We start from the raw sequence: 24,992 nt of genomic DNA, 5'->3' as shown, positions 1-24,992 counted from the left end.
GAGAAAGCCAATGATGCAGAAAGATAATAAGGTGAAAATGAGTTCCTTCATGCCTACCATTCTGGGATCACGTTCCTGTTCTCAAGGGAAAGTGATATTTACAGATCTTCTCTTTTGACCCCTCAGGAAAAATGTTCTATGCACAGGGCGGGTTTCTTTACCGAGCTGAGCTGCTCACTCACCATCCCTCATGTTCTTACTCTGAGCTAGTAGCAAAGCTTCCAGGTCCTTGCATTTCAACACTAAGGTCACTACTTTCTGAGGTGACAGTGTTTCTCCCAGGCTGCTGTACCACCTGACTTACCCAGGGAGAATCACTGGACAATAAGGCGGCCCACTTAGTTGCTCTTGTACAGGAGAAGTTCTTAGCAGTTTTCTTTTCCACACATGTGGAACCAATTTATAGCCTTCAGTAGTTTAAATTCACGCTCAGAAACTGTCTTCTTTTCACAAACCCTTAACACATACTGGCAAATTTTTTTTGGCAATATGATAGATTAAAAAAAATCTATCAATATTATAGATTTGAAAAAAGACAAAAGTCTTTTTTTTCTCACTCTTTTCTATGTTATGAGTGAGTGAGGTTGTGAAGCTTTTCATGTGCATTGCCAATTTGTTTTTCCTTTTTCTGTCATTCACCTGTTCATGTTCTTTTTCCATTTTTTTGTATGTCTATTTGTGTGAATATCTTGTAAAATAAAGTCTTTGTATCATGTATTCTAAGTATTTTAGTGTATCATTTATCTTTGACTTTTTTCTATATGCAACTTTATTTTTATGTTAGATCTAACAACAGCAATTATTCACTTGTAAGTATTTTAAATTTGAACTTCTCTGTTGCTTTTATATTTTTTTATTTCTAAGTATGGGACAGCTCTATCAGTTGAATGAACTTCAGTCCCACTGGAGATAAGTCACTTCTGAATTTATGATGGTAGTGCAAGCTTTTAACAAGTCTGCTGTGGGGAAATGCGAGAAAATCTGTGTATGTGTGTTTCCAATTAGTCTGCTCATTTTTGGATCAAACATTCCTTTTCTGAGATAAGTGCTTCTGAGGGTTCAGGGAACTAGATTGCAAAGATCAGAGCTGATGCTTTGATTAGTAGGAAAGGACTTCTTGGCTTCCTTGGCAGGATCGCCACAGCTTTGCAGCCGAGAATCACTCTACAAGATCCACTTAAGAGTGGCTCCTTCTAATCATATCTGCTGTCATTACCTGTGTCCACTACTCCAGCTGCCCCTTGATAATGTGCTTGGCTTCAGTGAATGTGGCTTCTTCCTCTCCTCCCTAGAGACTGTTAAATGAAAGAGCTGTGCTCTGTGTGTGTGTGTGTGTGTGTGTGTGTGTGTGTGTGTGTGTGTGTTGGGGTGGGGGGATGGGGTGAGAGAGTAGGAAGCTGGTTCTGTCTTCCTCTTCGTAAATCACTGCCTCTACTCTTTGAGGTAGGAATATAGATGCTCAGCCTGAATTTGATAGCTTTGTGGTAACAAAGGGCAACAGTGAGTTTGGGGTTACTTAAGTCAGTGGTTCACAGTGGTTTGATACAGCTTAGTAGATGGCAGGCTTGCTCTCTTCTCAGAGATGTGGAATATTGTGACTTACAGAGACTCTGTGATATCCCCAAAGCGAGCAAAAATAGTAACACCCTAAGAGACCTGACTATAGGCAGTGTTTTAAAAATAAGTCTAATTATCACCGATCTTGGCTCATACTCTTTCTGTTTCCCTTTTTCTTCTCTAATTCCCTGCTTTACCGGGCATGCCCTGAGTGCTTATGCTGTGGTGTTATGAAAAAAACACAATGCCTCTCAGGAGGCCAGTAGCACTGTCAAACAGGAAACCACCAGAACTTCTGGGCAGCACCAGGCAGAGGTTCTTGATAATGGAAACTGCTTTGTGCTGCAGGAAGCTTAGTCACCAGGATTTGGCATCACAAAATGCCTTAAAGGCCACCAAGTGTGGCCTCCCTGTTCAGTCCTGGAACTCCAGCCAGACAGATGGCCAAGGACAATTTCCATGAGGTACAAAGATAAAGATGACTTAGATACACATACTTTTAAATTCCTCTTAACTTCTCGAGAACAACTTTCAATGGCTACAGAATTTTCCGTACTGTATCAGAGTATTTCCATTAACCCCAGAGATTTTTCATTTGGAGCAGATGGAGCACACAATCCCTGGACCACAACAGACTGCTTTAGACAAGCGCCGTCCCCATATTCCTATGGATATGGAACACGTATTAACACCAAGTGTGTAATTTTCCTTTGGCTTAAAGTTCTACTTTTAGAAATTTACAGAGGTTAAAAAAAAGACAAGTATGGACATTTGTATGCACGAAGATATCCACTGAACATCTTCATGGAACAAGAGCCTGGTCCAAGGAGTCAGGTGGCCTGAATTAGTTTTGTTACCTTGTATATGTCATTCATCTCTATCTTGTTTGGAAAGGGACTGAAAATTCTCTCTACTTCATAGGGTCTATATTATCATGAGAAATAAGTGAGAATGTGTAAAAATTTCTAAGGATGGTAGATTACATTTGCTTATAATAAAAAAATTAGAAACACCCTACTTATTCATTTCATTTCAAAGTGTGATATGTTTTAATGATATTCATGTATTAATGGAAAGAACAAGTAAGCTATGGAATGGAGCCATAGACTTATTTATCCTTCTTGATGTTGTTTTCTAATTTTTTTTGCGAAAGAAATATACAGTATTTTACAAGCTACCTTTTTAATCCCTGCAAAATAATACCAGCTATCATTGTTCTCAGATCTTATGGTGGGTCAGGTGTTTCTCTAAGTTACATCATACATGATAATTGTTCACAGTAACCCAGTGAAGCAGTTGGTATGACTGTCTTTTCCCCTAACAGATGAGGAAACTGAGCACAGAGAGGTGAAATAAGTTTTTCAAAGCCCTCCACCTGGTACGCAGAGGTGGCATTTGTCTGACCACAACCATCTGACTCAGGACCTGTGTGCTTAGGGTCAATGTTCTTTGATTTCTGTAGCCACAAGAAGTGCACTGAGGCACAGTACCTGCGCCAGTACCCAGGTACAGATGCAGCTTAAAGGAAATGAGAGCCTCATGCCTCTTTTTTTTTTTTTTTTCTTATATTCATTTATTTAAAGCAGCAAAGAGTCCATGGCTTTTCAGTCATGCCTCTTTTTTGTATCTTCATTGCCATCTAATGAACAAGTGGGATTTTGGTGTCTTCAGACTTTCTCTTAGTGATTTTGCTTAGTGACTTGGGAAGCTATAGCAGATGATCTACAAAAATCAACTTCCTTCACCAGGCATGGTGGCCCACACTTGTAGTCCTAGCTGAGACAGAAAGATCACTTGAGCCCAAGAGTTAGAGATAGCCTGGGCAACACAGTGAGGCTCTGCCTTGAAAACAATCAAAATCTCTTTCCAGTGTGTTATGGTTTGCCAAGATGTTCCCCAAGAACTTAAAGTGCTCGTAGGTGGGGTTTTTGGAAAGAGATTGGCTTATGGGGATTTGTTCCTGACTTGCTATTAGGAGTTGGGGTCTGGTCAGAAGAGGAGGGTCATGGTAGGTGTGACGTGGAAGTGTTTCTCTCCCTTCCTGGCTCCTCCCTTCACTCTTTTCTGCTTCCTATCTGCCATGCTGTGAGCATCTTCTTGATCAATCCCTTTCACCATGCTGCTTCTTTTTATTTAATTAGTGAAGTATTTTTAAATGCCTTCATTGACTGGGGAGTGGGCACATGTACAGAGCATGTCCTTTTTCATCCCCTCCCACTCCACACCTTTCCCACTTCCTTCTGTGCAGCCAGTCACTGTAGACTAAAACATGGCTCCTTTACACTGCAGGTGTTGGGGATTTTGTCCCAGCAACAAAGAAAATGACTAAGACACTGTATACCTTTCAAAGGAGCTCACTGACTTTTTTCATTATATTCACCAAACTGAAAATAGTTTATACTTTTTAAAATCACAAGGTAAAGTAGTTGTGAAATAGCATGTGCATTGTTTACAACCATATGATTCAAACAGTTCTGAATACAGCTGTGGGGCACTCTGTGGTTCTTGTATTTTTTAGATGTGCAGAAAATAAGACAGCAGAGTGCTAGACTGAAGTAGTCTCAGGCTCTGTAAATACCTAAAAGTCAATGTACTGAGTCCCAGAAGCAATAAAATATAGAACAAAGCTATCCCTTTAGCTCAGGAAACACAGTTACTACAGATCAGTGGCATCCAGAGGCAGCAATGGATTTTTAGCTGTTTACTTTCTCTGTTCTAGAATTTCTGTTTTTATGCAGTTAAATTAGAATGCATGGGTTTTTGTGTGTCTTTTACGAAATGAAAACTGGGTGTTTCCGAGGAATAATTTCACACTAGAAAATATTTTAAACCCGGAGGCTGCAATGACAGGATATATTTTTGAAAACTGCCCATATTAATCCTGTAATCAGCAACCTGATAATTTGCTAGCAGACAATGCTGGTTGAATCAGGCTGTCAGGAATTGCGTGTTGCTGGGTTGCACTATCAATCACAAACTCCTGCAAAACACAACTCAGCCAGTGCATTACTTAGAAGCAGCTCATTAGGTTGAGGGAGCTCCACAAAGCCTGTGCAGCTGAGGAGTAGTAGCTGGTCTGGGTCCTGATGAATCGCCATCCCGATGCTCCTGTTCTCCTGGGAGCCAGGAGCTGGGAATCACAGCTGTCATCCAGCCAAGGGGCCATTCTCGGTCTCTTTCCTGGAAGAGACTGGAGTTCACAGATGCTGAAGAAAACAATTTTTCCTCTCTGCTTTGCCACAGCCAGTGTCCTCTTTAGCAGAACTAATGAACTCCGGCAGAGTGAGAGTCTGTTTGCTTGTGTGGCCGCCTGTACCTGGGCCTCATCATGGCCTATGAGAAGACAGTGATGTAAAGTTGATTCAGGATCTCCTCTGATCCCCAGACCTCTCTGCCTGTCTTCTGAGGGGAAAACATGGTGCTATAGAGGTGCTGAGGGTTTGGGCCTGAAGATTGGTCACTCGCAAGCCTTCAGTAAATCAGCCTGTTTTCACAGTAGCGCAAGAGTGAGATTTGTGACTGTCCTACACAGTTGACAAGAATATATGACATCATACAGGACCTAGGATCTAGGGGCACTCAACAAATAATCATAACTAACATTCGCTGTTTGTGAGAAACTCAAGGATTTATTTATATTTCCCTAGACTCAGAAACGAGAGCTGCATCTGGTTGTAGAACAGAAGAATCACAAAGTGTGTTGTAATTAACAAAGCCAAACAAAATTGTGTACCTGGATTTAGTTTCCAAATGCACATACTGCATCTTTCATTTTATAGGTCTTGTTTGATTTCTTCCCATTGTTCTTTATTACATCTTCCCCACACTAATCTTGGAAAACATTTGCATTATTGCTCCTTCAGAACTATGCACTTTTTATCAGAATGAATTAATATTACCATAATCACACACCCAACTCTTATCTGTACTCAGCATGTAACATTACCTTTTTAAAGTATTAAACAATCTCGGCCGGCCAATGCTAAGATTCCAAATATGAGTATAATTCACAGGTCTCATCCCTGCCATTGTGTTTGGAAAAAAAAAAAAAAAACCCACTCCTGGTCAAAATTGCCCATTTTTTTATTGAAAAACTGAGTCTGCATTCGGAGAGAGTGAGATCTGTAATCAGATAGCGCGGGTGGAAGCAGCTTCAGAGCCCTGACTCCTCTCTGGCAGCGTCCACCTAGTCAACTATCTCTCACCTGCCATGCCAAATGCCGCTATGACTCGCTGCCTGCAGAAGCCCAGAGATAAACTCTCTCCGAAGAACTGCTTTTGAGCAGCTGTGTGTGCTTTTCCTTTCGCTCTCACTCTGGCCTGGCACCTTGTTGGGTGAGAGCCTGTCCCATGGGAGGCAGGCTCTTCTTCCTGCCCAGCTTGGCTTCTGATGCTGGCCCACTAGAGACTGGCATCTGTGTGCCTCCAGCCTGGCTGGGTCCCAGCCTGGGCTGTGAGCTGAGGCCCTTGTGCTTGCTCCTTCTCCCTTCTGCTCCGAGGGAAACACTGAGCTTGTAAGCTCCAGAATCCGCGCTGAGTTGGGCGTGTGACGCAGGAGCAGGGAGGCCTGGCCAGCGCGTTCTCGGGCTTTCCTTTCATGCTTCTGTCTTCCTTGCTGTTTTTCAGGTAGTGAAGCCGATTTCAGCTCCTCGAGCAGCACAGGCAGCATCTCGGCCCCGGAGATCCATATGTCTACAGCAGGAAGCAAGCGGTCCGCTTTCTCACGCAAGTAGGCGTTGTTTCCCACTCTGTAATAAGATGCTTTGCACGGGTGACTTACCTGCAGCTTAGGTTTCTGCAAAACCACCCAGATTACTATCCTTTTATATTTTGCTGCAATTCAATGAGGCTTTTTATTTTTTATTTACAGGGATTTGAGGTTGGTCCTTTTGTACCTCACCTGCTGTGGGCATGTGGCTTGGCCACCTCCCGCCCAGCCCAGCCCTTGCCTGTGTGTCCACCCAGGCTTTCCTTTCCTCCCCTGGGTGTTATCTGGCCTCCCCCACTCCCACCTGCCTCCCTTTCAGGAGCCTGGCATCTCCCCCTGTGAAGCCTCTGCCTCCCACTTGCCCTCCTCCAGCTGGCCTGCTTTCTTATCTGTATGCAGGAAGCAGTGACCCCTGACCCCTCCCAGTGGTCTCTCAGGAGGGAGGGGACAGAATCCCAAGTGCCCTGGCATGAGTGGCCACCACTGGAAGAGGCAGCAAAGCCGCGGAGTGCGTAGGCTCTGGAGCCAGGCCACCTTCATCTGCAGGCTATGTGGCCCTGAGCAGCGGCTTCACTTCTCCATGCCTCAGTTTCCTCATCTGTAACACAAAGCTGTAGGCATGCCTGTCTCATAGGGTCTCTGATTAGGTCACAACAAGCATAATCCGATGTTCACAACTGATGTTGTTTGAACTGGGGGAGGAGACTGTGGGAAAAGAAGAGCCACCATTCACAGTGGGTGGGCGTGTCCAAGCCCCCAGAGTCTCCACCTCAACCACTGTCATTATTCATTCACATATTCATTGCGCGTCACTATGAGATGGGGTTTGGACACACACATACACACACAAAAAGTAGGGGCCGGGGAAATGGCTCAGTAGAATAAGCCCTTCCATAGCAAGTGAAAAGGCCTGAGTTCAATCCCCAGTTCTGAAAAAAAAAAAAAAAAAAAAAAAAAGAGAGAAAGAGATGGGGTTTGGACTGTGTGAAACTATATTCATTTTAATAGAGCAAGAAAGACAACAAATAGATTATTAACATAATTATTTTTGAAATTATGCAGGGAAAGCATATCAAGGGTAATGGGGCATGTGGTATATTCTAGATGAGTTGGTCCCAGCGTCCTGTGTGATGATGCAGGCACCCCGCGCAGGGACCAAAAGGAGGGTTGGAGTGAGCACACTCCAACCCTGCCTGGGATGCTTGTCTCCTGACTTTGTGTGTCACATGACTCTCCTGGGCTACAAGGTCCAAATTCATAGAACAGGATTAGGCTATATGAACTGCAGGGGCCCTTCCTGGAGACAGGGCATGCTCACAATTGCACAACTCAGCAGAACCAACTTCCATCTGTCTTGAAGAGAAGAGGGTTTGGCTGATGTTTGTAAAGGGACCTGAGACAACCCCTGTGCAGATTACTGCTGAAAAGAAAACTGAAGCCAGACAAATTTGTAAGGCAACAGGGAAGTTCACAGTAAAAAGCACAATTTCTCTATTCCCAAGTCCCTCCTATCTTATAAACAAAATGCCCCTGACATCCAAGGCATGAATACAGACATGTTCTGTGTCAATCACAAGTGGCTTGCTCAGATCATTTGTCTAAGCCATTCCAGGAGTGAGTACCCACCATGATAGAGAATCCCAGAACATACCCACAAGAAGGGAAAACAGTTGCGTTAAGCATTTCAGAGGAGTTTGGGTTGTGCTTAAATTCCTAGGTCAGGTCAATAATAGGAATTAGAGAAAATAGTCTAGTCCAAAATTCATACTTTCTTAAAGTGATGGAAATTGATATGTTAAATATAAAACAGGTATATATGATAGTGTGCAAAACAAAAAATGCTCATCCAAGAAACTAATGTAGCCAAGCAGTAAGCATCAAGTGATTAACAACAGGGGCAGGGGAGATGGCTCAGTGGAATAAGCGCTTCCTTGGCAAGCACAAGGACCTGAGTTCAATCCCTGGTTCAAAAAAAAAAAAAAAAAAAAGTGATTAACAACAATAGTTGAATTGACTCATCACTTTTCTTCATCTGAGCCAGGCACAGTGTTGTCAGATTTTGGTGATGGAGAAGCCTGGGGAATTCTATGGAGTCCCTGGGTTCTGTAGGACTCAGGGTTGAGGGCAGCTCCTCTAGGAGGGCTGGGTTCTCATGGCAAATGCCTCTGATCTCTGTACTTGGCCTCTGGCTCCTGCGGCGACAGAAGGCAGCGCAGGACCACTTGAACATGAGCAGGGGGAGCTGGTGAGCGTATCTGTGGCAGATGATTCACAGATGATCTTGTCTTGTGGAAGGCCCACCCTGCCATTTCTGATGGAATCCTTTTCCGTAAGTTAAAACTCACAGATCTGTTTAGAAGCAGCCCATGAAGGTGGGCAGGAGGAAGCTAAAGGTTTGGAGCAGGAGGACCTGGGCTTGACACACTGACCACTGTTAACAGCATAGTTTCCGATTGTAGGAAATGGGGTCATAGTAGCGTCTCTCATTGGGTTCAAAGAGCTGATACCTGTGACTGTGTGGCAAGGTATCCAGAACCTAGTAAAAGGGTCAGTAAAGGCTTTTATGTTTCAGTAGTTGTAGAAATTTTTTTAAAAAGCTGCTGCTGTTGTGATGATGGTGATGGCGATGTGCTGAGTCTGCTGGAGCAGCATATCGCAGTACCACAGAGCTGATGGCCTAAGGTTTTGGGGACTGGAGATTCAGAATTAAGGTGTTGGCAGATTGGGTCTTTTGAGGCCTCTCTCCTGGCTTATAGGTGGCCAACGTCTTTACATTGTCTTCTTTCTGCCCATCTGTGTCTGCATTCTCATTGTAAGGAGATAGGTCGGACTGAGCAAGGGCCCCCCCATAACTGCCTCAGTTTAACTTAACTACATCCTCAAAGCCCCCGTCTCCAAGTGCAGTCACATCCTGAGGTCCTGGGAGCTAAGGCTTCAACACATGGATGTGGGCGAGAGGGGTGCATGGCTCTGCCCACACCAGTCATGAGAGCAGGAGGTGATGGGGCGGCGGCACGATGATTCAGGCTTGTGCTTCGGTGCTTCTTTGCATCATGAACGTCAGTGGTGAATCTGGGGGGCAACAATCACTTACATAGCCATATGACATACTTGTTCACCAGTCCAAAGCAATGTACTCCATCTGCGTAAAGTAGGAGATATTTCTGTAGAGCGAATGAAGAGATCTAGATTTCAGTCCCAGCTCAAGTGTATACTCTTGCGTGATTTCTTTTTCCTGAACTTCAGGAGCAGTATTAACTGTGCCACTCCTGAGGAGCGGGGAGGGGGGCACGCGAAATGGAAGTATTCATAGAATGTCTGGAACAGCACCAGAGTCACAGAGCAGCCTCAGCACAGGTGCACAGCCTAGGACTTTCCAGATCAAAATATGGGATAGGCCTTCAGGATCTTTCCTGACTTGTCAGGGTTAATCCTCCACATTCTGCCTGGTCATATTAAGAAATGGGATGGCGGGGATCGGGCTGAGAAGTCGGCATGGAGAAGACGGTCTATGCCAGAGTGCATGTTCCTTTCAGCCACTTGTGGAGGGCTTCCCAGCCCTGGATGGCTGAAGTCAGTTTGTCACGAAGCCATCAGCCCATCTGTTCCATATAAAGTGTCCTCTTCTCAGGGAGAGTGAATCCACTTGGATAGTTTCTAGAGGAAAGAACTTTTAACTTTAGAATTCAGTGGTTTCCTTTTGTGTGATGCACACTGAAGGGCTTTGGGGAGGGCAGCACACAAATTCCTTGTTTGAAAGGACTCTGTGGCCACACAGCCTTCTGCTAAAGGGGCCAAGCAAGGCAGGGTACCAGAAGGGGGCCATGGCCATGTTTTAGTACTGACATGGGAAAGAAAAGTAGAGGTCAAATTATGCTTTTGTTTTCTCTTATGGGTAGACCCCAACACACTGGTGAACAGCCCTAATTTTCCTACACCAACATGAATCAAACCCAAATATCCCTCAAGCTAAACAGGTGGACTGGAACAAAAAGCACATCTCCAAAACTGTCTCCAAGATGAACCCAAGCCAAATCAGTACTTTGTGCTGTGTTCTTAGCTGGCAGTTGGGATGAATCCAAAACAAGCTTTCTGGTCAGAAACTGAAAAAACAGTGGGGGAGGGTTTCCTTGTGCTTGTGCTAGAAGGAACACATGAGGGAGGGAGAAACTGGACATCCTGAGCAGTAGCCAGCACAAGGACGGAACACAGGGCACTGGCACGCAGACACCTCCAGCCACAGGACGCTAACTTCTTCTATGCTCTTCTTCCAGCCGAGGTCCTCATGGACGGAATAATGGAGCAGTGCTGCACAAGGCTGGCAGCAGCCCACCGTCCCCTCGGGAGAAGGACCTTCTGTCCATGCTGTGCAGGAACCAGCTGAGCCCCGTTGGTATCCATCCGGGTTACGCTCCCTCCTCCCCAAGCAGCAGCAACTCAGGCTCCTACAAAGGAAGTGACTGCAGCCCAGTGATGAGGTGAGACTTTGCCTCTCAATTTCTGCTACTTATGCTGTCTGATTTGGGAAGCTTTTTTTAAAAAAAGGAAAAATATACAACTCTTGACTCCCTGCCTAAGTCTGTAATAAGATACTTCTCTTTCCTTTCCTGCACTCAGCTAATCCTTCCAGGGTTGCTGCAGAGAGCACAACCACAGCTTCTAACAAGGTTCAGCTGTCCAAGCAGTAACTGGGTAGGGAGGGGGAATGGTGCTGTAGCAGGAGGAGGGATGGACTCTCCTCTCGGAGAGACATCACACACAGGAGCACTTTTACTGAGTAACAATGTTAAGCACTGGGAATGCAGCAGTAAACAACACTGGCCTTGTGCTCTTTGCCCAGAGAGAAGATGTGAGTGACAGAACAAAGTCAGATCACTCTACAAGCAGCTCTTGCTGAGTGTGGAAGGTGGAGAGTGCTCCCTTCAGGCTGAGGGCTCAGGTTGGGCTCTCTGAGGAAGGAACTGAAGAGAGAGCTCAGGGGCAAATGAGGAGCTGGGGGCATGGGCTAGGAGAGCGGAGCAGCACGAACTGCGCACCCAGAGGGCCTTGAGCGCAGGGCCCCTTGGGCTGAGGCCTGATGCAGGCCATCTGGGGCAGCGCCCGGGCGTGGGACATGGGGTAGCAAATGGCTTGGACCTGGTCCAGCACCTGGGAAGAGGCTGGCAGCCCTCCCCCTCCCTGGCGTCCCAGTCCTCATTACTCAGCTCCCTTACAGCAGGGATGCCCAGGTCGTGGGCAGGCCTGAGAAGGGCTACAATTCCAGCTGAGGTTGTGCTTGTACAGCATTGAGTCCCTCCCCTGCTAAGAGCGCAGTAGTTTTGTTCCCTCCAGAAGCAGGAATTTTCCATTCCCATCAAACAAGTACACTCACACCAGGAATTGATCTCAGAACAATTTGAATTCAACTGGTGACAAGCACACTGGTAGGCAGTGGTGCATTGTGTGGAAAGTTAGGTCATCTTGTTCCCTTTCTCCCACCCCCCATTGTCCTTTAATACAAAGCGTGTCACTCTGAATGACAGCCCAGGCCTGCAGACAGCTGCACATCATTTCACATGATCATTCCCAAGACACAAACAGTCCTACTGCTCCACGGTCCCCTCCCCTCCATAATGCTGCTCAGTCTTCTAAGTGACTGGCAGGTGTATTAAAGCCTACCTTCTGATTTTTTAAAAAATGTATTTAGTGCAGGGTGTACAAGGTCTCACTACACAGATTGGAATTGAAGTGATCCTCCTGTTTTCAGTCTCCCAAGCACTGGGATTACAGGTGCGTGCCACCATGCCCAGTCTCAATTGTCATCTCAGTGTACCCCATGAGGCGGGGCTTGCACAGCACGCCAGGGATTGAACCCCAGCCCCTGCGTCTGCCTAAGCGGGCGCTTTAGTCTGCTGAGCTGGCTGGCTGGCCCCAGCCTACCTTCTGAGGTGAGCTCATCTGTGGCTGAGGTTTCTGATCCCAATACCCGGTGACTGCCATTTTTCTCCAGCAGTCAGCAGGGTGGATGTCTTCTTGGGCTGCTGTAACAGACACCTTAGATGGGCTACTTCTGCACAACAGAAATGTGCTTCTCAGAGCTCTGCAGACCGGCAGTCTGAGATCAGGGTGCCAGCCTGGGTCCTAGGGAGGGTTCTCCCCAGGCTGTGGACAGCCAGCGTCCTAACAAGGTAGAAAAAAGTGGAGAGGTTGGTCCCTAAGAACTCGTTCATGAGGCACATATTGCATCATGAGGGCTCTCCTTTCAGGATTGCTTATATCCCAAAGACCCATCCTCCAAATACCTTCATGTTGGGGTACTAGGGTTTCAACAGGAATTCGGAGGGAACACAGATGTGTAGTCCATAACACTGTGCTCCTTCCTTGGAAGAGAAAAGCAAACAGGGATAAAGTAAGACCTCTGTATGCTACTCTGGCTTGTTTCAGGCGGCCTGGAAGGTACATGTCTTGTGGAGAAAATCACGGTGTCAAGCCCCCAAATCCAGAGCAGTATCTGACTCCTCTGCAGCAGAAGGAGGTCACAGTGAGACACCTGAAGACCAAGCTGAAGGAGTCCGAGCGCCGGCTGCATGAAAGGTGAGTGTGCTTTCCCTGTGCGGTGGGGAAGGGAGCAGGTTCTTTATCCTTAAAGTGAAATATAAACCCAAGCTATACAGAAAAAAATAGAAAAGAAAATATACTTAATTTGTTGTCGCATTTCTTAAGACAGTCTGAACAGAGCCATTTTGTAGATGTTTGTGATTTGGCTATTTCAACAATTCAGGGACCTCGTAGGTTAGCGGGGACCCTTGGTTCTTTCTGGGTGTGTACACAGCTAAAGAATTGGGTGTGTTCACTACTATTTTTAAATGGCAGAGCCCTGTTCAGGAACAGTCCCCTACTTCCAGTAGAATGAGTTGCACAGGGCCCCATGGAGCCGTTTATCTCTACGAGAGCACGGCTATGTACCTTGTGGTTCCTGCAAGCTATTTCTGTGCTGAAGGAAGAGGTTTGTTATTGTTGGCCAACCATCAAGGCTAAAAGAATAAGCTAGCTCATGCTTAAGAGATCTTATCTCAGAAAGAAAAAGCCTTTGTCCTCTTGGAGACACGCCAGTCTCTGCTCAATGGCTTTCCCTAGGAAATTTTGGGACAGAATAGGAGAGCTCCGGCTGGCCAGGGTTGCTGTGAGCGCAGTGGAAGGCTATCATTTGGATCCTCTGGGCGCCTGGGGTCTCATTTAGCCTGGTGGCAGCCTGAACTGCTCCGACTGCACTCTGCTGTGTGGGTGCATGGACGACCCAGAGACTTTGGCTGATAGTGGCAGGTGCCTGGAATCCCAATTCTCAGAGCACCAGAAGCTAGAGGATGACACGTTTGAGCCCAGCCTGGGCAACTTAGCAACATCTTATTTCAAAATAAAAAATTAAAAATGGAGTAGGGATGTAGCTTGGTGTGAAGGCCCTGGGTTGAATCCCAGTCCAAGGAGTGGGGGTACTTTGGGCAGATAACAGCAGAGACTGTTAGAAGTGGTATTTCTCCTCTTCCCAGTTAATCTGATTCTTCACCTGCCTGAAATAGACTTGAGAGTAAAGCTCATTTCTGGCGTGAGTCAGGCTCCACTTTCGGGAAGTGTTTGATTTATGATTTAAGGAATTCATGGAAAGGTTTGCACACGATGGGAGGAACAAGTATGAAAGTGCAGTAAAACTTGAGAAAATACTGACGCCTAAACTTGAATACACAGTGCTGAGGGCACTTGGTGTGTATGAGATTCTGACTACCTTCGTGCCCACGAGCAGTATGAGGACACATATTCACACCAACCGTGAGGACATTTTTTGTCAGACGGACTGCCTTGGCGAAGACGTTGAAATAGGTGTCTGTGGAGCATATGAAAAGAAGGATGGCTTCCCCTCTGCGCAGCGTGGAGTCATTACCCTCTCACCTCAGAGGAAAGAGAAGAAGCAACGTTTTACAGTCCTTATAGCATGTAGCTTTTTATAATTTAAAAAATTTAGTCATCAATGGAGTGTGACCAAAACAGTTTCACAAGGCTGACAGCTATCAGGTCCGCTTGTCTTTATTAGGTAGGTAAAAGTGAAATGGACTTTTGTCACACAAGTGCTTGTAGGGATTGGCTGCAAGCTGTGCAGATAAAAGCAGGCGAAGGAATTCCAATCATAAAATTGCTATGAAGCAGAGTAGGCGTGTGTAACACACACAGTGAGTGCTCACAAAAAGGAAACGATGGTAGCTAGTTTGATTCTGATTCTGGTTACTGCTGCTATTTTAGCTATTTTACAATTGAAGGAGGGCATTCACAGCTAATGCCTGCCAAACAAAAGTATCCCTAAACTGATTTAAATTATGTACCTCAAGGGCAAGGGCCAGAGCCTGGGCTGGGTCCACACCGCTTGTTGCCTGGGCCCCCATCACCTTATTCCTCACTGTGCTTGCTTCCCTCCAGGGAAACTGAAATCGTGGAACTCAAGTCCCAGCTGGCCCGTATGAGAGAAGACTGGATCGAAGAAGAGTGCCACCGGGTGGAGGCCCAGCTGGCCCTCAAAGAAGCCAGGAAAGAGATTAAACAGCTCAAGCAGGTCATCGAGTCTATGCGGAACAACTTGGCAGATAAAGATAAAGGCATTCAGAAATACTTTGTGGACATCAACATCCAGAACAAGAAGCTGGAGTCTCTGCTCCAGAGCATGGAGATGGCGCACAGCGGCTCTCTGAGGGACGAACTATTTCCATGCGATTCCCCAAAGAAGAGCTTACCCCTGAGCACCCCTTTTGGCAAGATGATGGACAGTTTCTCTCTGGAAGAGCAGGTCACAGAGGAGGGGGCTGACAGTGAGCTGCTGGTGGGAGACAGCATGGCTGATGGTGCAGATTTATTCGAAGACGTGGTGACAGCCACCACCACAGAATCTGGTGAGCTGGAGCTGGTCCGTTCCACCCCTGAGGCAGAAGTTCTCGAGGTCCTTCCTGTGGTGGTGGGTCACGGGCTGGCCAGTGTGGTGGTGGAGCAGGCCGTGCAGACCGACGTGCTGCCTTTCAGCCCTGCCATCCCAGAGCTCATTCAGAGTGTGCTCAGGCTCAGGGGCTCCTACTCCTCGAGCTCAGCATCCCCTGATGAATCTGGGGCGCCCTCAATGGAGAGCTTCTCAGAGTCCATCTCGGACTTACTGTATGATTTATCTCCAAGAAACCCGAACTCAGCCATCCTTCTGTCTCCCGTGGAGACCCCATACAGCAAGATGGTTACAGAAGCTCCTGCGAGCAGCCTCATGAGAGAGTTGGATTTTGCATCCTACACTGCCGAAGAAAGGTTGGATGGCGTCCTCTCACCATCTCAGGGCACTGTCTCAAGGCAGTACTGGAGCAGCAGTTTCCTCGTGGATCTCCTGGCTGTGGGTGCCCCTGTGGTACCCACTGTTTTGTGGGCATTCAGTACTCAGAGAGGGGGCATAGATCCCGTGTACAACATTGGAGCCTTGCTCCGCGGCTGCTGTGTGGTCGCCCTGCATTCTCTCCGCCGCACCGCCTTCCGTATCAAAACCTAAATCCAGGTTGTTACCGTATGCCAATTTGTCCCATGTGGCGCTGTGCCAGGTAGAGAAACAGCAGGTTGATCAGTGGCAGTCTCTATTCTGTCATTTTGCTCCTCGGTATTTGATTTGCACTATAGTTAGTTGAAGCCTGTTCACCGTTTCAAACTGGAGGTATCTTCAAAGGCATGGAGACCTGGTCCCAGTCCGTGTCCCACCAGTGTGGTGTAGAAAGCATGCTCATGACCCTGCCGTGTCGTCTAAGGTACCCGTTCTCATCCTAGTGGTTCAGGAAGAGAAAATGCAAAGTTTGCACTTTCAAGACAGCTTCTCCAAGGCTGGCATGTTAGCTCCTTGCTTTGCTTTGTGCTGTTGTAAAATGTGTAATTGTTCCAGCGCTCCAGTGGTCCTGTGTATAGCAGGGACTCTTAACCAAAAATAAAAATGTACTTGTGTAACTGGGTTGAAGAAGTCTTGAATAGCTCATTAGTGTTTACTTGGGGTTGGTAAGGTTTGAGTGTTTGCAGTTTTTTACTAAATGTAGCTCAAAGTCATAAATGGCTATTTGTTCTTAAACCTGTTAATTGATGGAATTGTACGTAAGTTTACAATGTACTAACTTATTTTTTGCTTATTATAGTGTTTTATTGAAAATTGTTTGTAAGCACACACTTTAGCATGATGAAAATAAGGTTTACTGTTTTCGTTTAAATAAATGTTTTATCCTCCTGTATGTCTGTGAGCTTCTACTTAGGGTAAGAATACGTGGAGAGTAGACCTTCCATTTTATCAGTATTATTGTAAAAGTGGAATTAAAAAGAAAGGGAAAATAATAATTAAAGGGAAACCTTTCCTCTCCTGACTTTAAAAAATTTCTGAATAAAATCGTTTTCCTTGCTCTGAGCCACACATTTGTTTGCCCATATATATACTCAGTGCGTACACGTTACGTCAGGAAGGCTACGATGATTTTTTAAAATCTTGCTAGGCACACAGGAGTGAACTCATAGGTCCCCCTTTCCCGCAAGGACAGAAGGGTGGGTGGTGAAGAGGCGATAGTTGATCGGTCTCAATTCCCTCCTCATGCAAACTTGGGAGATGGGCTTTCCAAGGACCTAAGCCTCCAAACAGCTCAGGTACTTGTAGCTCATCTCTAGAAAACAGAATTTTGGGTGTCTACAAAGCAAATGCCCTAATTATCTATATGGAGGGAAAAGACCTGGCAAATAGCCTAAATTCTCATGCAGAAGCTCTTCCTCACTAGCACTAACCACTTTTATACATATTTTTAACTATGTTTTCATTATTACCCACCTCCCTACTGATATTATTAGCTCTATGAACAAGGCAGGAATTTGTGCTGTTGGGTTCATATATGTGGGACAAGAATGAAGAACAGAACCTGGCAGATATAAAAATCAGTGTTGAATATATTAATTATGCAATAACCACTTAGCGGGCTCTCTCATACTAGCGAGGAACTTCACCAGGCTTGTCATCAACAGTGAAAGAGACAAAACTAGGTTTCTCGAGCTTCTACCCTGTCCGTGAAAGTGCTTGCTAAGAAGGCTGTCTCAGCAGTAGGTACCCAGAAGGAAATAAGGTGTTTTGACCCAAGGTGCCAAGGCAGAAGGCCAGGCCAGCTCTCTGAAGAAATACAGGGGCTTCTAAGGACTGAGTAGAGCCAGAAACTGGAGCTGTGACAAAATGTTAGGAAAAGAGCCAATGCAAAGGCCTGAAGGTGGAGAGGGGCTTACCCCACTATGGAGCACCCAGGCCGCAGGACTGCAGCAGAGAGGGGAGCACTGTGAGCACCAGCTGGGCTTGGGTAAGTGTGGGAACGTCACCAATACAATGAGAAAATACTCATAGACTTGGAACAGAACAAATGACATACTCTTTTCCTCTTGACTCTTCACCTCCTATGTATAGAGCACATTATGAGGCAAGAATAGGAACCGTGAGTCCATGCAAGGGTCTACTGCCATGACTTTGAGCCATTAGCATGATGGAGGTGGATGCAGACACAGTGAGAACTGAATAACCGAAGATACAGGCTGAAGGCGGAGCCGATGTGATTTACTGAGGGACTATCCATGGAACAGGGTAAAGGAAAAGAGAACAATTTTTTTCATTTTTTTATGTGTTTGGTATAGGGGCTACAGGGGCTATAGGGTCTCACTATGTAGATCAGACTCATAGTGATTCTCCTGTTTTCAGCCTTCCAAGCGCTGGGATTACAGGCATACTCCACCACGCCCAGGCTCAATTGCCCTCTCAGTACACGCCGGGGGCAGGGCCAGAACAACAAGATGGGGATCAAAGCCTAGCCACTGCACTCTGCCTAAGCAGGTGCCTTAGTCTGCTGAGCTACCTGGCCAGCCTTAAGGAAAAGAGAAATTCTGAAGATGACTCTTAGGGTTTTAGTTTGAGCAATTAGATGTACACTAGTGCTATTTGCTGAGAATAGAGTTCAAGAGGACGTTTTGTCTGTGGAATAAAATTTAGATGTCTATTCAAAAAATCTATAAGGAGCCATACACAGCACACACCTATAATCCCAGCTACTTGGGAGGCTGAAGCAGGAGGATCACAAGTTCAAAGCCTGCCTAGGAAATTTAGCAAGAATAAAGAAAAGAGACTGATGCCATAGCTCAGGGGTAATGCCTAACACATGCAAGGTATGAATTCAATCCCTGATATGAGAAGAAACAGAAAAAAAGATTATGTACTGATTCCAAGTAAGTAGCTGCATATGTGAATGTGAAAATTGCAGGTGCTATTAGGGAATGTTATAGAATTGGTGGTGTTTGGTTCTGCTTAGTATTTAAAACAATGGAAAGAGATGGGATTATACTGGAAGAGTGTATACAAGAAAAGGTCAAAAATTGAGTCCCGCAGTCCTCCTACACATGGACATAAGTATAGGATGAAGCATCACTGAGCCAGAGAAAAGGCAGCCTAGAGGTTAGCAGGACACAAGGCAAAGGCAGCGAGCGCTACGAGAAATGTGATTCAGGAGGAGCGGTCAGCTGCACCAGAACCACCAAGAGAATGAGTAAAACAAGTTTCCTACCCACTGGCTGTGACAGCAGAGTCTTACCAACCTTGTCAGGATCACTTCATTTGGAGGGAGGAGGATGCAAGCTGCATCGTGCAGGTTAGAGTGAGTGGAAGAGCGAAGCTCAGTGCGTGTGCAGCTACTTTTAAGTTTTACTATGAAAGGAGACAGGGAAGTGAGTAATTAGAAGCAAGTATTAGGTCAGGGTTTGTGTTTTCTTCAACACTGACAAAAAAACCAAACCTGTTTGTATACCTTAATAACTAAGCCATCACAGGGAAGGGAACTGATGATGGAGGAAAGAAAAAGCAGGATATGCATGTGGGGAGAGGCTGGCCTCTGAGGGGAACATTTCCTTTTTCTTTTTTTCTTGAAATTTATTTATTTATTTGGTACAGGGTCTCTCTATGCAACTCGGACTTGTAGTGATCCTCCTGTTTCAGCCTCCCCAACACCGGGATTACAGGCATGCGCCACCAAGCCTGGACTTGGGGGCCAGCTCAGTGTGCTCTGGGCCAAGGCCAGCACGGCATGTGGTGCCAGGGATCGAACTCTGGTCCTGTGCTTGCCTAAGCAGGCCCTTTGTCTGCACAGCTATCCTGCTGGCACTAATGAAAGCATTTCTAAGAAAAGTGAGAAGGCTGTTTTAGTATCTGCTTCTTGTTACAGAAACAAATACAAGCACGAAGATGGATACAAAGGATGGAGTCTGGTGAGAAGGGACTTCATAAATCCCACATTTTGGTTATACCGGAGGCCGGTGATCACCAATACCACAGCATTTTGATGTCTCAATGTCCTGTACCTTTGTCAAAAACAAAATATTCAAAGAAAGTAGCCCCTTGAGGACACTAGACACTGGATGTCCTATTCACATTTGAACAAATGCGTACACAGGTAAAACAGGAGATCCTGGAGGAATCATTCCCTGTCCTCCTCGTCTTCCCTTCTCTGTACTCCTCCTCCTTAAGATCTCAGTGCACGTAGTCTGTAGAAAATTACTGCTCTTTTCAGTATGAATAAAGAAAGGGTGGAACATGCCTGACTTCTGGAAGCCTAAGGCGTTGGCTGGTTTTGTGGGAAGGATGATTGGACTCCATTAAAAAAAAAATAAAAAAATATAAAAAAACTGCCTCCACATTGCTTCCAGTAATTTGGGTGTCTCTGAAGCCCAAAGAGGCAGGAAAATGGAAAAAAAGAGAAATTCCACTCTATTGAACAAATTGCAGTCCTGTCAAAGCAAATGTTAAACACTTCCTACAGTTGTGTGCAAATATTCCAATTTATAAGGAAAGATTTTTCCCAAAGGAATATGTTGACCTTTCCAAGTTGAGCTGTTCAGAAACAGAGGGACGATGCAGTGTGCTCCGATGCCAAGCACTTCTGACATTTGTGGCCAAAGAAAAAGGAAGCCTGTGATTTGCATTTATCACTGGTCCTGCCCAAGCAGCTGGGTCTGCTGTGTTTCTCTCTTGAGAGTTTTTCATTTAAAAGGTTTGGGACCGTTTCCTACTTCTATTTTGGATCACTGAGTACTCTTACAAAACCCATTTGTTTCTAATCCTGCCGGATGAAATGTACCCACTGAGGCAGGGGCCTCGGGAGCCAGCAGTGGGCAGCAGGCACACTGTGAGCCCGCAGCGTTCTCCCAACCGGCCTCAACAAAAGCAGCCCGAAGAGGAAAACAAAAAGATTTCCATCCAGCAACTGCTTTCAAATTAGAAGACTTTGCTGCTGCCGTCAGTCACTGATTTCCCCACAATAGTGATTATTATAATAACTATAGCAATAACTCCAAAGAATTTTCAAATTTAAAAAGGTTTATACACTACCTAAAAGAATTTTATTTAAAGACTGAAATACTTCAGTAGCATTCAAGTTTGTTCGAAGGTTTATTTCTGTAAAAAATTAGGTTAAAGCCTACACCCTAAATGAATAAAACACAAGTAAAATTTCTGGATTAAGGAAAGTGGTCGGGCCGTGTCATCTGCCACACCTGTGTCCTTGAAACGCCTTTGCGAGCAGCCTGCAAACATGTCACCATATACCGGATTCCTTGAAAACTGCCAGCTTGTACACGATCCTGTTAATACTAAGCACTCAGTTCTCCATGCCCTGCGTGAGTGCGTGCGTCACGGGCCTGCTTTCCGACCCCTCCTGCCATGGTGCTGCCAGCGCTCTGTGGGCCTGACTATGAAGACGACTCGCCTCTCACGCAGCGGCCATAATGCCTCCCAAGCCTCGGCGATAGCCACCGGCTTCCAAGCAACGTCCAGGCTCCCTTGTAAACACGAGAGTCGGCACCACATCCCCTCCTTGGCACCCACGTACCTCTCCGTGCTCGAAAGGTTTGCCAGTTTCTCTTTCTACATTAAATGATAGGTGCTGGCATTTCAAACTGACCTTTAATTCTTCCAAACCAGCACATGACTTCTGGCTTGTTGTCTGTATAGAGAAAATGAAACAGGAAAGCGGTCAGTAATTTTCACATCTCCCCCTGAAAGAAGTAAATGAAAAACAATTTCTTCTAAATGACCAGCCATGAGCTACTTTATTCCATTCGGGCCCCCTCTAATCAGGAAAGATTAGGCAATTCCGAAGTCCAGGTGCAGTGCCGAGCCTCACACAGCAATGGAAGCACTTGTATTTTTGCGTGCTCTGAACACAAGTTAGACATCTTTATGCACGTCTTTACTTAGCACTGTTACAAAATTCTGAGTAAAAAATGTTTTTAAAAAAGTATTTTGGAGGTTTAATTGATGTAACAAAAGGACCACTTTTTCCCCTACAAAATAAGTAATTAGTTCCTTTATTCAACAGGCTTGCAAACTGCACTGCTATAAGGGTTAAGGATTCAAATTATGATTGGTATTTTAACAAATGACATTAGCGGCAGTAGTAAATATCTCATAATGTCCTATACATAAAACGTCCTAAGAGCACATCAACATGACACTGGCGGTACATCTGAATTTTTATGCAAGATGATTGTTTTGTCCCTTTCATCCACATTCAAACAGCACAGATGACTAATTCGCCAAGGATAAAGGCAGGTTGTAGCAGAAAGGCTCTTACATAAATCCTGGCCTTTATATGTGGCCTGTGTCTCATTAACATTGTGATGGAATCAGTGAGATAATTGGCCTATTTTGCAAACATGCAAATATAAATTACATTTCATTTTGCCTGATGATAGTATCTGACCCAAATACGCTGTGAATACGTAATTACATAGCATTTACATTGTTACACGTGTCACTCATATGAACATAAAACAAAGCTAACTTCTTCCTGTTTATTAAATTTTTAGAAAACATCAATGGGCGTTCTCTACTATCATTTTTTTTTTAATTTTTTATGTATTTTTAGTACAAGGTTTACAGGGTCTCACTACACAGCTCAGACTCATAGTGATTTTCCTGTTTTCAGCCTCCCAAGTGCTGGGATTACAGGCGTGCACCACCATGCCCAGTCTCAGTCAGTCTCAGCGCGCCCCCGGGGGTGGAGAAGCGGGGAGGGCAGGGCTGGCATCGCACACAGGGGATCGAACCCTGGTCCCTGTGCTCTAAGGAGATGCTTTAGTCTGCTGAGCTATCTGGCTAGCCCAACAATTTACTTTTGACATTTACCATGTCTGTGTTACTAGCTTAGTAACTATTAGACTGAATCCACGCTGCAAATGTGTTTGCTTTGATGAATCTCTCTCTGCCCAGGCACAAATCTGTGACCACATTTTCAAGCTGTAGTGTCTACGTGGAGAATGAAGGTCTGCTGTCTCCCGCTGAGCTTATTTGCTCACTTTTCCTCTGCTTCCCAAATGGGCATACGTGTCCTCCTCTTACACACTCTACCACTGGCCAGAATCCTGGAGAGCTTGATTCTGTAAACGCTGATTTAAATTATACTGCAAAAACTTGCCTGCTTGCTTGCTTTTTTTTTATGTATTTGGTTGTTGCAGGATCTCACTACAGAGATCAGATTCGTAGTGATCCTCCTGCTTTCAGCCTCCCCAGCACTGGGATTACAGGCCTGCGCCACCATGCCCAGTCTTAATCGCTGTCTCAGCGCACCCCAGGGGCGGCGCTGGCACAGCACACCCAGGATGGAACCCCAGCTGCTGCGCTCTGCCGAAGCAGGTGCTTTAGTCCACTGAGCTCTCTGGCCGGCTGCTCTACTATAATTTATAACAACATCTTCATTGAGCTTTGCAGATCATAGTTTCAAGTTGTGAGACCTTAGAAATCAAGTCTATGTAGAACACCCAGTAATCACAAACAGCTCTCTAGCTTACTATTTTCCTGTTAATCAAGCACACAATTCACCAAAATTTGGCTTCTTTTTCTGTGAAGTGACATAGGATCTACCTCATGGGATTATGAGGAATCACACAAAGATCCAAACAGTGCTAAGCACACCTAAGATTTCTCTTTCTGTGACAAATTCCCAAGATAACCAGGTTAAAAGGCAGAAAGACTTACTCTGGATTACAGCTTCTAAAGTTTCTGTTCACCATCACTTGTCCACATTGCTTCTGCATTTGCGATGAGGCAGAACATTGCTGCAGGAGGGCATGTGGAGGAAACTGAGAAGTGAAAACGACACCATGAGGAGCAAGCACTGTGACCTCCCCTCACAGGTCATATCCCAGAGACCTACCTGAGTCCACCACGTCCCACCTTCCAAAGGTCGTGCCCCCTCCCAGCACTGCCACTGGCTGGTGACCCAGGTTTACAGGGTGGGCATTATTAGGTTCAGGCCCTATTTATGATTGAAACCATAGCAGCATATTTAACATTAACTCTTTTCTTATTAAAAAGGTGTAAAGAAGTATTTCAGAATCAACTTCCCCCCTCCTTTGTAAAGAAAGGACTGCGAATACAGGACCTCATGTGGAAGGGTGTGGACAGGATTTCCCACTTACCATTTGTTGAGTGCTCATACTAACACAGAAGGTCTGTTTATTCTTAAAACCACTCTCTCCATTTATAAAACATCTTACAAATCAAGCAACATTTCAAGTTGCACCACTGGCTGCAGCTCTGAGACGCTATCAAAGTTGTGCTCAGATCAATTTATAAGGAATATTTTACGAAATAGCCATAGAAGTCTTCTTGTCTTCATTACTTTTCTTTTGTTGCTGGGACAAAATACCCAACACCCAAAATAAAGGAAGGAAAGGTTTATTTAGCTCACAGGTGGTGGTGGTTTCAATCCACACTCGGCTGGCTCCAAGGCAGAGCGGCACATGGCAGAGAGCAGGCTTCACGGTGGCGGCAAAGCAGCAGAGAGCCAAGGGAGGAACAGCGGCTGCAGCAGCTCGCCAGCCTCTCTCCCTCCCTTCTATTGTATTCAGGGTATCTGCCCTCAGTAGGGGTAGCACCTACCCCTGTAACCCCTGCATTGGATCATGAATTAACCACAAACTCTAGAAGCCTGCCCCAATGACCATGTGAGGCTTTGGGGGGTCCACTAGACACAAACCATAACACTCCTGAAAGAGAAGGCTGAGATTAGTGTGGATTGGCCAGACCTGTACTAACAGTTTCTCTACAAACCTGCTGGTTGTGAATCAGCAGTCTTAGTAGAAAGTATGCAGAGGCAGGTCATAGAAATTTGTACACTGAGGGAGGGAAGAGGAGAGGGAGGTTTTCCTAGAATAGTGTCTCTTATTATCCTAGAAGACTGAGGCTTTTGGTGAAAAAGCAAATTACACATTCTCATAAATTCTGCTTGGGGCCAGCGAGACAGCTCAGCAGACTAAAAGACCTGCTTAGGCAGGCTCAGGCAAGTGCAGAGACCAAGGTTTGATCCCCCGCACCACATGCAGTGCCAGCCCCGCCCCCAGGGCGGGCTGAGCAGGCCAGAGTCCGGGTGTAGTGGTGCACGCCTGTAATCCCAGTGCTGGGAAGGCTGAAAGCAGGAGGATCAGTATGAGTTCAAGCTGCATAGTAAGACCCTACAACAACCAAATACATTAAAAATGATAATAAAATAAACTTACTATGCTTACTAATCATGCCCAATTGCTATGACTAAAGGATGCTCAAAATAAAAAGTAGAAAGCAAAGTTTTTTTAAAAAAATGTTTAGTATAAAAGGAGTCTCTAGCTGTTGTTAGAACCATGGAACAGCAACTGT

The 24,992-nt window shown here is 45.5% G+C and overlaps 1 protein-coding gene across 2 annotated transcripts in view; it reads left to right on the top strand.

Annotated features, from left to right (window-relative positions):
• Nucleotides 1–16,523, top strand: part of Sybu (syntabulin) — a 65,015-nt gene extending 48,492 nt beyond the window's left edge. For both annotated transcript variants that reach the window (XM_004640078.2, XM_004640079.2), the window contains 4 exons: nucleotides 6,184–6,286; nucleotides 10,540–10,743; nucleotides 12,689–12,838; nucleotides 14,711–16,523. In XM_004640078.2, coding sequence (XP_004640135.1) covers nucleotides 6,184–6,286; nucleotides 10,540–10,743; nucleotides 12,689–12,838; nucleotides 14,711–15,809 — 1,556 coding nt within the window. In that variant the 3' untranslated portion in view covers nucleotides 15,810–16,523. The remainder of the gene's footprint in view (nucleotides 1–6,183; nucleotides 6,287–10,539; nucleotides 10,744–12,688; nucleotides 12,839–14,710) is intronic.
• The last annotated feature ends 8,469 nt before the right edge of the window (nucleotides 16,524–24,992 follow it).

This window comes from Octodon degus, unplaced genomic scaffold (assembly GCF_000260255.1).
Source record: "Octodon degus isolate 3935 unplaced genomic scaffold, OctDeg1.0 scaffold00118, whole genome shotgun sequence".
NCBI lineage: Eukaryota > Metazoa > Chordata > Mammalia > Rodentia > Octodontidae > Octodon > Octodon degus.
The sequence above is the reverse complement of the archived record's forward strand: the minus strand, read 5'-3'. Positions and strand labels throughout refer to the sequence as shown.